Consider the following 16,239-nt stretch of genomic DNA (forward strand, 5'->3'; position numbering starts at 1 on the left):
CTTTGTTACAATGCTGCCTTATAAGGAAGCATTATATTTAGGTAGGTGGTAGCAAGGCAGCTCATTAGGTTTTGGAACAGACTCATTATCTCCTGTAATATGACTGCTTATTCGGCTCTTGATATAATTTATAGCACGCTTAGGTCCTAATAATACAAACTCAAAGACTAATCTGATGCCAGACACTTTTGAGGACTCTATTGAGACTTTTAACACAACCTTAGAATCATCATTAGTAGCAGCGCTTTTATCCGGAGGACAGTTTTATTGCTTCGAGGTTGCTCTTTCATGTCTCTGGAGATTTAAGATGAGATCTCTGACTTATAATTGCAGACTTTGGTATCTTTGGTAGCACAGTTTGAGATCTCTTAAACTCAAGAGGTGACACACATGAAATACTAGATTACTAGGAGAAAAAGGTTACTATCATTGATGTCTTAAATTATATCTGACAGTAAACTTTTTCTCCCCACAGATATATAGTTTTGTATATACAGTGGGGTCCAAAAGTCTGAGAATACATAGATTTTCATTTAAACAAGAAAATAGTCAGAAAGTTTTAGGATTTTGGAAGATTCTGAGTAAAGGAAATGTATGGCATACAATAAATAAGAAATATTTCAGATTTCTACAGATTTCTAAATCACTACTTAAATCAGCAATTTTGTGACTTTGAGCATGTAGACTTTGTACAAAAGGTCAGATTTTCATTCTTCCATTGAAGCACATGATGCTCTTTGAAACAACTCAGATTTTCTGGATAATGATGAGTGTTGCTGCCATTAAAGCTGAAGTACCAAATATTAAGACGTTCTGCAACCATGTACAGTTTTCATTTAACCTTTTCACACATTGTTGTACTAAAATATGCTGTATTAATACTATATGCCCACTATATGGACAAAAGCATTAGGACACAGCTCTTAATTATTGTATTCAGGTATTTCAAGCAGACCCATTGCCACAGGTGTATAAAATCAAGCATCTAGCAATGCTGTCGGCATCTACAAAGATTTTGTGAAAAAATTGGTCATTCTGAGGTCAGTGAATTCAAGCGTGGTACTGTGTTAGGATGCCACCTGCGCAATAAGTCAATTTGTGAAATTTCATCCCTACTAGATATTCTACGATCAACTGTAAGTGTTAGTACTGGAAAGTGGAAGCGTTTAGGAATAGCAGCAAGGTATAGGAATAGCAGCGTAAGGTCACATAGCGGGGTCACAGAGTGCTGAGGCACATGGTGTATAAAAGTCACCAACGCATCCAAACTTCCACTGGCATTAATATCAGCACAAAAACTGTGCGGCGGGAGCTTCATGGAATGGGTTTTCCATGGACGAGCAGCTGCATCCAAGCCTCACATCAACAAGTACAATGCCAAGCGTCAGATTGAGTGGTCTAAAGCACGCCGGAGCAGTGGATTTGTGTTCTGTGGGTCGACGAATCACGCTTCTCTGTTTGGCAGTCTGATGGGCGAGTCTTGGTTTGGCGGACGCATAGAAAATATTACTTGCCTGACTGCATTGTGCCAACTGTAATGTTTGGTGTGGTATGGTATGGGGTACCATATTAATGGTATGGGGCTGTTTTTCAGGGGTTGTACTCGGCCCTTTACTTTTAGTTGAGGGAAATCTTCATGCTTCAGCATACCAAGACATTTTGGACAATGCTTCCAGCTTTGTGGGCACATTCTAGGGAAGGCCCTTTTCTATTCCACGATGACTATGCACAAAGCAGGGTTCATTAAGACATGGTTGGATGTGTTTGGTGTGGAAGAACTTGATTGGCCCTCACAGAGCCCTGACCTCATCCCCATCGAACACCTTTGGGATGATTTAGAACGGATATTGCGAGCCAGACCTTCCCATCCATGTTTGACCTCACAAATGCTCTACCAGATGAATGGGAAACTCCAAAATCTTGTGGAAGTCCTTTCCATAAGAGTGGAAGTTGTTATAGCTGCAAAGGGGGGACCAATGTGATGTCATAACAGTCCCCGTTGGTGTAATGGTCATTGGTCATGTGTTCCAATGCTTTTGTCCATATAGTGTTTATTTGTAATGGTTGTTTTGTGTTTTAAACTAGAAAGCTGCTAAAGAGAAGCATTTTCACTAATGGTCTCAGACTCTTGGACCCACTATACAGTCATGTGAAAAAGAAAGTACACCTTTTTGAATTCTATGGTTTTACATGTCAGGACTCCTGATACATAAAACCATATGCTCAAAAGGGTGTACTTTCTTATACACATGACTCTATATATCTACTCATATGTTCTCTTTCAATCTTTCTTAGAGCTACAGTATATCTAATGGCTTTAAAGTGAGCATCACTCCTTGAGTCCAGTCCTTGAACAATGATGGAACCACACAGTCTTCATAAATAAAACAAAAAGTCCTGCTTATTTCTGAATTGAAGGGCTTTATCATAGAACTCCATTTTAATGTATCTGGACTTTTTTGCTCCAACTGCATATTCCACCCGTAAAGAAAATAAACTGTTAGCCTCCACAGCTCCGGCTGTTTTCAGTGCAATCACCGAAATAAGGAAATAAGATTAACCATATAATTGGAACAGAAAAGTACAAAATTATATGTTAATGCAAGTGAAGATGTTATTCTCACTCATTTTTTTTTTCAGTGATTTCCATTACACGAGAGTAGATGTTAAAACTTCATGCTGATTTGTACTCGGCTTTTGCCAAGATAAGCAACACTAAGACGTAGCTTTACAGTAAACTATGCTTCACCCATTTACGCTTCTTTCCATATGGTGGTGTGACTCCCCTTCTGTCCAGCGTTAACAACTGCAGTGTACTTGGCGTGTCAGCACACACGACGGCTGCAACTACAGTGTGGTCTCTCCCTAGTGGACCAGCACGACAACCGCCTGGATTGAGCCAAGTAGGGGACATCTCTAGGGTCTTTAAGGGGGCACCTTCTGTCCTCAGTGTTTCGTCGACTAGCCGACGACACCTCAAGAGGGCTCGACAGTGACTCTGGGCGTCCCAGAGTCACCCCCCTCCGTCCCCCACTCAACTCAGCCCAGCTTACTGACCTCTACATCCCTCCTGCTGCTGAGACCTAACCACAATCTCTCCGCAACTCAACCATACGCGCCAACCCGTTTGACTAAGGCTGTCGAGCCCCACTGGTGCGTTAATATGCAGTTTCAGTGGCAACGGTTCCGTATGGCATACCACCTACCGCAAAACACAATATTTGCCCAACCACCCGTCATTCATGCAATATACACAGGAACGTAATGACTGTAAATACTATACAACCTATACAAATAAACCAACAGACTCTTCAAGTTTTCAAGAATTCTATGAAACCGTAGCATGGCGGCCTGTACACAACTCTTGGCCTCTGAATCCGACGTCTCTGAGGAACCGGGTTGTAGAGTGTGCCACAAATCCTCGACAACCTACTTCCACTGGATAAAGCTGGACTCTCCATCCTCGCTGTTCTGCTTCAGTGGCCAGATGAGCATACCGCAGTTTCTTCCTCTCATATGCCTCATCTACCGCATCCTCCCATGGCACTGTTCACTCTATCAGTTGAACAATGCGTGCTGATCCAGACCACAAAACAATATCTGGTCGTAGGTTAGTGGTGGCAATCTCAGGTGGAAAAATAAGCCGTTGATCAAGATCAGCCAGCATCTTCCAGTCCCTAGCAGCTTCCAGTTGTCCTGGGCGAGAATTGGTGTAAGCACCTTTTCTTGGTGGTTGCTTGCCTGGGCAGAGGAATATTGTCTTCTGTGTGTAATGTTTTGCTAGAACAGGCGGCAACTTATTGGTCATACTACGCTTGCCGTCCAATGCTAAAGCCAAACATCGCAATACTTGGTCATGGCGCCAAGTAAACCGACCTTGGCTAAGAGCCACCTTACATCCTGTCAAAATGTGCCTTAATGTGGCAGGTGATGAACACAAAGGACAAGAGGGACCTCTCCTACCTAGAGGTTTAGGTTCTGCGGTGATGGGAGAACATCATATGTTGACCTAATAAGGAAACTGATTCCATTGACCAAAGCACTTGCCAGCCCATTTTGCGTTGTTCCACACTCTCCCATCTCATCCACTCTCCCTGCTTGGCCTGGGAAATGGCCTTTATACATCTCATCCTCTCCTCCTGCTTTCGCATCTCATCCTCTCCTCCTGCTTTTTTGTGTAGTATTGGTGTTTTTTTTAAACAGTTGTTTCCAAAAAATAAATAATTGCCTTTGAAATGTTCTAAATAAAAATATAAAAATATTATATTTATATTCATTAAGTAAAATATTAAGATGACAGCATAGCTGAGATAAACTCAAAGATAAATCAAATCAGAATTGTTGCAACCTTTGCAATGCAACAGAAAACCAAAGTGACACATTTCAGAGAGAAAAAACTTGGAATAACTGCTTAAGTGTGCTCACACTTTTATAACTGGGTATGTGGCAGTGTTCAGAATAAACTAATCATCAAGCTCATTTGAAGTGGTAGTCACATTTTTTTCTTTTTACTAAGAAATTTACTGTGAATTCTGATATTAAAACACTTTTTTTCTCTGTCAAATTAATTCCCAATGGATAAATTCTAGACTCACCCTTCCTTTTTGCCGTATCAAATCAATACGAGTGGTTGTGAATGCTAAATACTCTGTTAATGTATTTTATGTTTGTGTTGGTTTTTATGAATGTGACATGGCCTCCCATGTTTAAAAGAATGGATGAAATCAGATTTTCTTGCTTGGCTCATTGCCGATAGGAAATCATGTTAACCATGAAAGAACCTTCCTTTCACACAGCTAATGGTTTCTCTGTAGTGCAAAAAAGAGGCTTAACATTGTAATTGTATCCTTGAACCTGGTGCTACTCAATCAAATTGTGAATATGTTGCTGTAATGAGCGTCATCCCAGCTGCCACAGCTCCCATTATTCATACCTTTTTTTCTGTTTGCAACTTCAGCACAGCTAGGTTTATTAGTTAAAATGAAAATCCTATCAATTCAGGTTTTGTACAATGCAAATCAGCATACATCTGGCCATCCCTGGATCATGTTTAGAGAGGTAATTAAGCACACAAACCTTTTGTCTTCGAGAGTTTTTCATCGCAGGTGGGGGAGAGCTGCTATCAGGAGAACTTGTTTTAAGAGTTGCTCAAGACTGAATGTGTGTGTGTACCTGTGTAAATATATTGTGTATTGTCCCCACAGATATTTTCCTCAAAAGTTTCCCCGTGCATCCAAAAGAGCTCAAGGACAAATTGTTGATTATAAATGAAGAGGAAGGGGGTCTCTCAGACGAGCACATTGCCTCTCTCAGGAGGTAAGAGATACATGGAGACAAAGCAGCCTGCCAAACTCCACACCTGACACAATAGTTCATTTCTTGAATGTGTATTGAGTAATTGTTGGTCTATGAACACATGCAGACTGATGTCTTTGGCTGTGGGTGCCATGTGTTTTTTGCTGCTTTTTCAGCATCTTTTTAAGAGTGCCATGTTTTTAAGATGCTGTATCACGTTAAGTCAAGTTTAAAAAGTGTGTGCAGGAGATTTATAAATTCCATTTTGATCCAATGCTGGTCCCTTTAATTGAAAATGATAATTTGGCACACAAGACTTTATGGCAATATGTCTGATAGCAAAACACTGAATTTTAAGCATCATTACTCCAGTCCTCAGTGTCACACGATCCTTCAGAAATCATTCTAATATGCTGAACTAGTGCTCAAGAAACGTTTTTTTTATTATTATTATCAATGCTGAGAACAGTTTTGCTGTTTTATATTATTTTGGAAAGCATGATACATTTTGTCCCCATTTTTTTAGTTGAATTATAAATAACCATTTATTTGAAATGGATTTTTTTTGTAACATTATTAATTTCTTTACTGCCAACTTTTGAACAGTAGTGTTAGTGTAGCTAAATTATACCATTTACATCAATTGTAAACATGTTTTATACTGATTTGGTAGTTTGTAAGCACTTTTATGATCAGACTAGTTTAAAAAAAAATCAGTTTTTGAAATATACTGTAATATTTTTAAGCCCGTTAAAGGTATAGTTACCCCAAAAAAGAAAATTCTGTCATCATTTACTCACCGTCAAATTGTAACAGTTGATGGGGCCCATTGACTTCCATAGTATTTTTTTTTCCATACTATGGAATCAACAGGCCCCATCAACTGTTTGGTTACTGACATTCTTCAACATATATTTTTGTTATCTTTGACTTATTAGGTTTGGAACAACTTGAGGGTGAGTAAATGTTGACAGAATTTTAATTTTTGGGTGAACTATCCCTTTAAGAGTAAGAACCCTAAAAGAAATGGTGATACAAATATACACATCCTACTATACATGCATGCATATTTAACCTCAAATGTTAATGCTTGAAAAAAGATTCTTGTCCATGTTATTAGTTAATGACCCTTTTATAAAATATAAATGAAAATATAGCGGTTGAGATCAGCAGACCACAGTTAAATGTAAAAGAACAGAGTGAGGTCTGTGTTTTGTAAGATACTGGTAGACGTAATGAAGACCATAGAGACCACGAGAAGTCACGGGCAGTTCATGTTGAAGAAGACACCATAGCGTTTCTTTAATCCTAATATAAAAGAACATATGCCAGGCTCTCTTAACAGAACAGCCTGCTTATAAAACTTTTATCTGATGAATTTGAGGAAAAGGAAACTATTGAGTTGCCCTGAGGGAAGCTGGAGAAATGCGTTCTCCTCTGCATTTTACTGCAAGAAACATCTTTAAATGACTGCTGGAGGCCGACCTGCATGCGGGAGGCATAATCTAATGTACCTACTGAGATTTATATTTATTAAGCCAAATACGATGGAAATCTAAGTGCGGCCACATGGGCTTCTGAATACAATCTTAATCGAGATGGTCCCAGCATAAACTGCAATATTAATGTTAGGTGGCTTTAGTTTGCTTGTTTCTCCATCGGAACATCCTTGGGCTCATGAAATAGTCAGTGTGGTATGGATTTGAAACACACTAAAACGACCTGAACACAGGTCCATTTTGGAGGTGAGCTGGGTTCAAACAGGATGCAAGCCAGGAACAGCCAAACATCATCTACCTGAGCACTTTATACAAGCTCACTGCAACTTGGCTTTTAATCGACCTCTGTTCCTCGGGTCACTAGAAATCAGAGTAGCATGCGGCCTTTTCTGGATGGAGAGATGCAAAGAGAAAAGGAGGCAATCTTGGAGGAGAAAATAGGCTCGCTCGGCAGTCAACCCGTAAAAAAGGAACAAGGGTTGTGTGACATCTTTTTAGAATCGTGCACGCTTAAAATGGTCATCTATGAAGTATTTATGAAGCAGAGAGGTTGGACCGATGTAAAACTAAATTAGGGCAGACATTTCAGTGCTTTGCCATGTTTTCATTTGTTGTGTTCTTCATCAGATACGTGCCCACCGCAGATGACATTGAGATGTATAAATCGCATAAAGGAGACTTCACTGAACTGCATGTGGTGGACCAGTACATGATGGAGGTAAAGACATTACGTTCTGGTTAATCGCTGAAATAATGGATGTAATATACAGTATGTGTGTGTGTGTATATTTCAAATCAACATAAATTGAAGAAATATGTACTGTTATATACTACCATCTTTGTAAATATATGGGTCCCTATTTTAAGGATCTAAGCGCATGGTCTAAAGCGCACGGCACAAGCACACTTAGGGCCATTTTTGCTAGTTCAACCACGGGAAAAATGTTCGGCATGCCCAGTGCATGGTCTAAAAGTGTTGTCCCTATTCTCTTAATGAGTAATGGGTGTGTTTTGGGCGTAACATGCAAAAAAACAGACAGAGTCCCATCTCCCATTCCCTCTAAAACCAGGTGCACTTGCGCCATGGCGGATTTGCTATTTACACGGCAACAATGCGCCTGAGCACACCTTGTTTTCAGACTAGCATGCCTATGGGTGCACACATGAGCGAATATGCATTTGCTATTTAAACAACGTGGCGCCTGGCGCAGCATTGTGCCGGGTATATAATAGGGCCCATGATGTGTAAGTACTTTATAAATACTTAGAATTGTGTCATCAAATTTTTTTTTGCATTACTATTTGAGAAAATTTGCTTAATATCACATTTCTAAATTGATAATGGTGCAATACAAGTTTCAATTGCAAAATATAATTTCTTAATTTATTTATTTTACTTTTGGGGTGAAATATGTCTATGTTCTTAAAGGTGCATTAAGCGATGTCACGCATTTTTTAGGCCAAAACATTTTTTGTCACATACAGCAAACATCCCCTCACTATCCGCTAGCTGCCTGTCCCCTGAACACACTGTAAAAAAACGCGGTCTCTGCAGACACCCCAGGCTCCACAAACGGAAACAAAAACAAACTGGGCTAACCCGCACCACGAAACATAACAAGCTGTTCCAGCCAATAACCGACAAGAAGGATTTGGGGGTGGGGTTTGGGGGGTTAGTGCACGGATGAGGAGGAGGGAGGGTCTATAGCCTCCGTTTTGTTTGACAATACTTTAAAGGTCAACAAGAAGTGACGTCACCCGACATCGCTTAGAGCACCTTTAACAGGCTTCGTGAGATTCATCCAGACATTGTTGTTGACATTAATGAGTATTACTCTGCATTTTCGAAAAGCGTCCCATTATATGTAGATTCTCATGTATTGGTTCCAAATCTCTCATGTATTTTAGTCCGCATTATACATTACCTACAGATTCTGGGCCATTTGCACATGGCTATGTTTCCATGTGTCTAAGTGCATCGAATTTTTCTGATCCTCATTATGTGAAAAATCCATGAGGGGATTTAATTTGACAGCTGTTGGTTTGAATTCTTAACCTTCATCTTCACACTGCAAATGAACCACACGTCTTGATAGAGGGATTTTTTAAGCGAATTTAGCAGTTGCTGTCTTCTGTTTCAGATTAATCTTTAGTTATTTTAACAACCATAGACATGCCGTTTGTGATACATAAATCACAGTGCTAGTCCGTTCCAAAGGTTTGAGGCTGGAATTTATAGAAGTGATTTTAGTGTTTCACGATTTTCGGCAAACATCGTTCCTGCATAATGATATCTTACTAGAACACCTTCCAGCAGTGGTAGTCACTTTGCATTAGATATGTGAGATACATAATACATAAAACATGTAAAATATAAATGTATTTACCTTGAAATATATATATTTGTGTATAACCTGAGTGCAATACATGAGGTGTTGTATTTCAGTTGATATCTGGGAAACTGTTGAATGTTTATGACTGAATCTCAGGCAACATGTCAAAAATGTATTTCATATTTTATATTTCACCCAAAAATCAAAAGACAAAAATTAAAAAGTATGTTCTGTTTAATAAAAACCAGGATCATTGTTTTTTTTTTTGTTGCATCGTGACATTATTTTCATAAAAATGAATCTAATTTCCTGCCAAATTCTCAAGAGCATAGAATGCACAACAATGTTTTTCATTAGGCAAGGCAAGTTTATTTATATAGCGCATTTGATACACAATGGTAATTCAAAGTGCTTTACATAGAAGAAATTAAAATAATCAAAAGAAATCAGAATAATTAAAACAGTTTAGAATAAAAGATAAAATAGAGAAATAATCCAAAGAAATCAGAATAATTAAAACAGTTTAGAATAAAAAATAATAAAATAAATACAGTATGAGCAGTCGGACGAACAGTGGTAGAGTGCTCATTCAGTAAATGCACAGCTAAACAGATGTGACTATGACATGACATGTAACATGTGACATGTAACATTGACATAACGTGAGAAAGAATACATTTTTTTAAATAGAAAAGTACTTAAACATCCATAGGTATGTGTTGTACCACCTATAACTAATTTACTGATTTTAATAAAAATAGAATTGATACATTATTTTTGCATGTAACAGTGTATTACAATAATCAGAAAATAATAATGTGAATGAAAAAATGAACAGTAAAAGAAAATTTCACTTAATTGTCATGAAAATAATGCATCAAAGTGCAAAGAATTATCTGTACATATACTAATATATTTTAGTATTTAGTTTATTGATTAATAAATGCTAAAAAAAAATATTGTTCAGTGTTACTTCATGATGCCTATGGATGCATTAACTAATCTTAACACGTAGAATCCTATAGTAAAGTGTCTAAAGGAGTCCTAAAATATACTATTTGGTTTTTGTTCGCTTTTGATTTTGGTGTGAAATATGACCTGGATTTTTTTCATTTTCAATTTGCGAGATTCACCCGTATGAACCAAGCAGAGCATGTGTGAAGGTGTCGCTGCATATCTTTGTGATATTGTCCAGGCCGTCTTCTGATATATCAGCTCTTCCTCAGATGTGCAACATCCCGGACCTGAGCGCCCGCCTGGACCTGCTGCTCACGTTGCGAGAGCTGCCCATCTGTATGGAGGACCTCACGCCGGTCAGACTCGCATTACAAACACCTCATATGCACCTGTCAGTCATGTTTGTGTCAGCCTGTCTCAGTTTCTTTTTTCTTTTGCCTCTCTTTTTCTCTGAACTCTACTGAATTACTTACCGATACGGCTCATTCACAATACGCTGCCAATATAGAATGCATTTTTTTTTTCAGATGACACAAGAAAAGAGAGGCACTTTTGGATGCATTCATTATTACATTTAAGTTATGATAAACAGCTAGTGGTGTGTGCATATATTCATTTGCATGTTTGTGTTTGTGCTGGCATTTGTTTTGCAGTTAGCACTGTACTGCACTGATGATTATGATTGACAGAAGAAGAAAATGAAAAGTTTGTTTGTGGAAAAACAGTCTCATGTGAACTCGAGTCTCACAGTACGTCTTGAGGAAATCAGTATTAAAACCTTGCAATAGTGGCTCCTGAGGCACACAGATGAACGAAGAGGGATATAATAAAAAGCAAAGATAAAAAGCTCATTTACTAATGCAAAAGATAATCTTGGCAGACAGCAGGTGCTTGGGAAAAAATAAATGAAATGGACTTTAGGTGAAAAAAAAAAGAATCATGCATTAATACACAGGGGTTCTGTTCCCAGCGAATCAGCACTTAGAGTGGGCTGAAGGAGTTTCTAATGGCAAATTTCCTTCAAGTCATTTATTAGTTAGAGAGAGGTAGTGCCGGGGAGAAGGAGATGTAGCCCAAAGAGCACTCTGAAGGCTTTTTCTACCTGTGAGTAAAAAAAAAAAAAAAAAAGTTGAAATCCTTCTTGTACTTTCAATGCATCTCAAAAGTTAGTTTTTATTTGAGTCTCTTATACCCACCTGGCTCCTCTATTCTGCACCAATACATTTCACTCTCATGTTAAGTGCTCCGAAATCCCTCTAATGAACAAATGTAGTGTTTTAAAGGTATGCGAGATTTGACATTCATCTTCAGAAGCTTTTTCCGTGTGAAAAGATGATTATGCACTAGACAGGGACTGGAAGTTTAAGCCAGTAAGTGTGGAGGTCAGGATCATGGACGTGTCGGGATTTTTCCAGAGGTTATGGGTGTTATATGGCATCGAAATAGGCTTGACTCAGCATTTGGGTGTCAGTAAGGGCTTACGTTTTTTTCGCCTCAGGGAATTGACAGCTATTTTAGCCGATGTTGCTGTTCTGTCCACCTTGCTTTGCTCGGTGGTGTCACTGACTTTCGTCAAAGATGAATTTGACAAATATGTGTCGGTACTGAGAATTTGAAATGTGAAAAAGCAACAGTTGTATTTGTATTAACTAACATTGACAAATATTAATAAATACTGTAACAAATGAATTTTCTCATTGTTAGTTCATTTTTATTTAATGCATTAGTCAACATTAACTAGTGGGGCCTTATTGTGAAATGTTACCCATATTTCTATAACACTTAATAATGCCTTGAGTGTCATGAACTAACAATGAACAAACTTCTATTTACAGCACTAATTAATCTATAGGTTCATTTTAATCTTTAATTTTTAATGTGTGTTTATCCTTAGGTTAATGTTAATGTATTTATAATTTATAAATTGAAATTGAAAAAATGTAGAAATTAACATTCTAATGTCTTGCTGACACTTTTAGGTCTGATAATGCTCCTTTCCTAATCTTCCATTATTTGCTGTTGTTCTGGTAACCTTTATTAGATTCATGTTAACAAGCATTACATTGCTAAGTATTTCTAAAAGATTTTAGAAATGCTGCATTATTTACAACAGAAATCTAAAATTCCTAAATAGCTATTTGGTTAGGGAGTTATTATTGTATTATTGTATGAGTTATTCATGTTTACTTTAAAGGAACATAAGATTAAATGAATGGATAATTCACCCAAATTTGAAAATTCTTTCATCTTTTATTGACTCTCATATTGTTTCAAACCGATATGACTTTCTTCTTTGGAACACACATTTTTTGTCTATACAGTGAAAGTCAATGGTGTCCAATGTTGTCAGTGTTTGTTTTGACCCCAACTTTCTTCAAAATATCTTCTTTTGTGTTGTGACAGTGATACAGGTTTCAAACAACATGAGTCATCATGTTTGGGTGATCTATCCCTTTAAGATCCATGCTATATTTGTTTCTGAAAATGTTATAGTGTAACTTTGGACCCCACGAAAAGGTCTTCCATTGTTAAGATTTCCCAAAACAAGTACTCAGGCTTCTGTTTCCACCCCTACTATTAAATCCATGGGATTATCTGAAATGGTTGACTTTTTAAACCTGTAACATTAAGGCGGATTTAGCCACCATCTGACAGGCTGGGTGCTAGGGTGGAAAATTGGTCTGGCTTAGAGTGGGGAATACTGAAGAGCTCTCTAGGTGTGTTGCGCTTTGTCTAAAAGCTGTCTGAGGAATGCTAACTCCTTGTGGCATTGTGAGCTTTTAGTAAACAGAGAGCGTGCAATGCTCAAAGGGCTCATGAGGTTAGCGAAGCAGGAGTTTGAGAACTACAGTAAAAAAAAAAGCAAGATCACTCATTTTGAGTGTTGGAAAGAAGCTTAGCTGATGTTTCCACCCACTGGGACTTGATTAGCATTTGGTTAAATTAGTGTTTAAGGGTGTGAATCACCAGGTAGAAATGAAGGAGAGGGCTCGAATGGATTGAGGCTGAGGTTACGATGGAAATAGATGAGCATATGGTCTAATGGTTTGTCTCATATATCGTCAAATCAAGCTGTGTGTCTGGACTTTTTTCCTTCAGATGCGGTCTCCGCTGTTTCTCTTTGCTCAGGGGTTCAGTACACCAGCTTGTTAGACGGGTTGAAAAATAACAACCTAATACCACAATTAGTGATGGAAATTAAAGCTAGCAGCTCACAATGGTGTTCGCAAACTCCTTTCAGTCAAACCTGTTTATCTTGGCTAAATCACAAGGGCTTTGCCCCAAGAGAACCACAAACTTGTTACTTGTGGTATCAATAGTAATGTTAATCAGACAGCCTAAATTAATAATTGGAAATAAAGTTCATTGAAAGTAATCCAGTGTGGTTCAGGGAATATTACAGATTCAGTCTGTATCCTGATCCACTGTGAGTTTAGTTTTCACAAATGCAATTTATTTCTAGACAAGTGCATTGGTGTGAATATGGACATTTATGCATTTTGGTATCTGTACATCCAGGGCTTGACATTAACATCTGCCTACCAGCAAATGCAGGTGTATTTCAGCACTGGATGTGCACTAAGTGCAATGTAGTGTTGTCAAAAATAGATTTTTCGATACATATCGATACTGAAATACCAATACTCATTTTGCGCATAGATACACGATACCATCTGCACTTAATCTCTCTCATCTCTCCGGCAGCGAGTTACACACAAACCCGTCTCTCCTCACTCACTCATTTCATTTGCTCTGGATGAATATTTTAGGTGTTTTAAATGATTTTATATAATGACCTGTGAATCACTTAGAGCATTTATTGACTTATTCATTCGTTCATTTGTTCATTCATACTTTCTTTTTTCTCTAAATTGTTTTTATATTATTATTATTTTGTCATTATTGTTTTTTATCATTTTCTTTTCGTCACCACAGCCTTTATTGCATTACCCAGCATTCATTTACTGCATTACAGTTTTTTACAATCATTTTGTTACTATTTTCAGAACCTTGATGTCATTTTTCACAACTCTAGACACAAAACTCACAACCAATGATCAAAATGCACATTTTTCAAAACTCTAACCCTTTTCTCAATTGCTTGGATACAATACACATAAAACTTAGATCATTTGTTCATTCAACAAAAATCACCTGTTCAATATGACACAACTTAACATCACAGTACTACTATTTCAAAAGGCAATTCACACATTACATTTCAAATGAGTGTCTATTCATTTCCGTACAATGATCTAACTATCAATTGATACAACTGCTCAAAATGATAAGTAACTGTTGCATTACTCTTAATGCATAGTTGTATGGAAACACACGCAATCTTCCATGTTTACAGTAAATCATGAAAGTTTCAAGATAACGAGATTCATTGTCACCAATTAGCGTGGAGCATGAACCAATTAGACTACAATATCCATGGATGCAGCCTAATATTTTATATTTTTGCTTTGATTCCAATAAACCTATGTTGTGATTGTACTGTAGTGTTTTGCATCAATATATTACAAACTTTCTTCGCTGATTCCACTATTTGTGTATTCTCTCTACGACTGCAGTGCTTTTACAGAGATGTATATTTACTGTACATGTAGTACCATAATGAAACCTGTATCACCTATTTTGTTCTACAATATTTAATGATTGTACGAACAATGACACAGTGAAACTATCGGTTGCTTGTGTGTGGGTGATCTATAGTTATGTTTCAATGGTATTTCACAGTAAATTTGTTCTTTGAACCAATGATTGTGCAAGTGCAAGATTTCTTTAAAGATGTGAATGCACAATGCAATGTTTTGAACATTAGACAGCCTGTGTTACAAGTGATAACCGTTGTGAGTTTTGTGTCTAGAGTTTTGAAAAATGACATCAAGGTTCTGAAAATAGTAGCAAAGTGATTGTAAAAAACTGTAACTAGCTTTTAGAAAGCATTACTTACAATAATAGCCTAAAACAATGCTGAAATAGCTATTATTTTTCCTAAGCTGATGTCAGCTGAATATTGAAGGCCGAACAAATAAAAAAAATCTTCCACCAAAAATGTCTTCTTTCAACCAGGAACTTGCATTAAGGAAGTAAACAGGGTCAATTTTGAGTTCATGTTGACTTTAAATATATTATCCACTGGCACCATTTTCTGTAATATTAACCTTAGTCATACACCCTTCTGTTTTTGTTTTAGCACGTATACTTGTCAAGCACTCTTTGTAATAGCCCTGATTTAAGTGTCTTGTTGACGAATGGTAGTCGTTGATTGCACCTTATACTTGTTACTTCAGTAAGAACCCCTTAACCTAACGGCTATCAATCCTCAGGTTTCACTTTCTTTCCAGCTTCAAATAATATATTATGTTACAGCACTTCCTGTGTAGGCTCTGATATACACTTGACAAGAACGGTCTGTGTCAACAAGACCGCTGAGAAATCCGGCTGTGCTTAAGTGTCTGTGGCTGTTAAGTGAGAGGCAGGGAAAAGTTTTCAGTTGGATTAGTTTGAGATGACATGTTCTGGCCTCTCTGTTTGTCTTGCAGCTGATTATCCAGAAGATCCGCATGAGCCAGCAGCTGTGGGCTTGTGAGCCATTTGTCAGTGTGCTGGAGTACCTTCTGGCTGTGGGCAATTACCTCAACCAGAACGCAGGCAAGGACAGGGCCAAGGGATTCCGCCTCTCATCCTTAACTAAGGTAGGACCCGCACCGCCAGCAAATTACCTTTGGGGGATGGCGAGGAGAGCCAAGGCAAATAAAACATCTTATTGGCATACAGATTTTATGTCTCTCTTTCTTTTTTTTATACCAGATTTCATTTCTCCTCCAGTTGTTCAGCCTTGGTAACAGCATTAAGGGTAACTGATAATATAAGTTAGGGTTTTCCTGTTTTCAGCAAGTAGCAGTCTCTGTTTTTGGTCACACTGTGTTGTGCACACAGCTTTGAACCATAAAAATCTCCTGAAATACACACTCTCACATATTCTACCATTCAAAAACCAGTAGTGTTTTTTTTAAATAAATAAATACTTTTATTCGTTAAAGTTGCATTAAATTGATCAAAAGTGACATTAAAGACTGTTATAATATTACAAAATATTTCTATTTTTTCTATATTATCTATATTACCCATCTTACTGATAAATT

The 16,239-nt window shown here is 37.6% G+C and overlaps 1 protein-coding gene across 1 annotated transcript in view; it reads left to right on the forward strand.

Moving 5' to 3' along the window:
- The window catches only part of LOC143725957 (uncharacterized), a 38,838-nt gene that overhangs the window by 12,313 nt on the left and 10,286 nt on the right, over nucleotides 1–16,239 (forward strand). Inside the window, exons 9-12 of the mRNA XM_077218867.1 lie at nucleotides 5,205–5,316; nucleotides 7,422–7,512; nucleotides 10,354–10,440; nucleotides 15,637–15,789. Of these exons, the coding sequence (XP_077074982.1) occupies nucleotides 5,205–5,316; nucleotides 7,422–7,512; nucleotides 10,354–10,440; nucleotides 15,637–15,789 (443 nt within the window). The remainder of the gene's footprint in view (nucleotides 1–5,204; nucleotides 5,317–7,421; nucleotides 7,513–10,353; nucleotides 10,441–15,636; nucleotides 15,790–16,239) is intronic.

This window comes from Siphateles boraxobius, unplaced genomic scaffold (assembly GCF_051911475.1).
Source record: "Siphateles boraxobius isolate OS27281-9 unplaced genomic scaffold, OSU_SipBor_1 77, whole genome shotgun sequence".
Classification (NCBI taxonomy): Eukaryota; Metazoa; Chordata; class Actinopteri; order Cypriniformes; family Leuciscidae; genus Siphateles; species Siphateles boraxobius.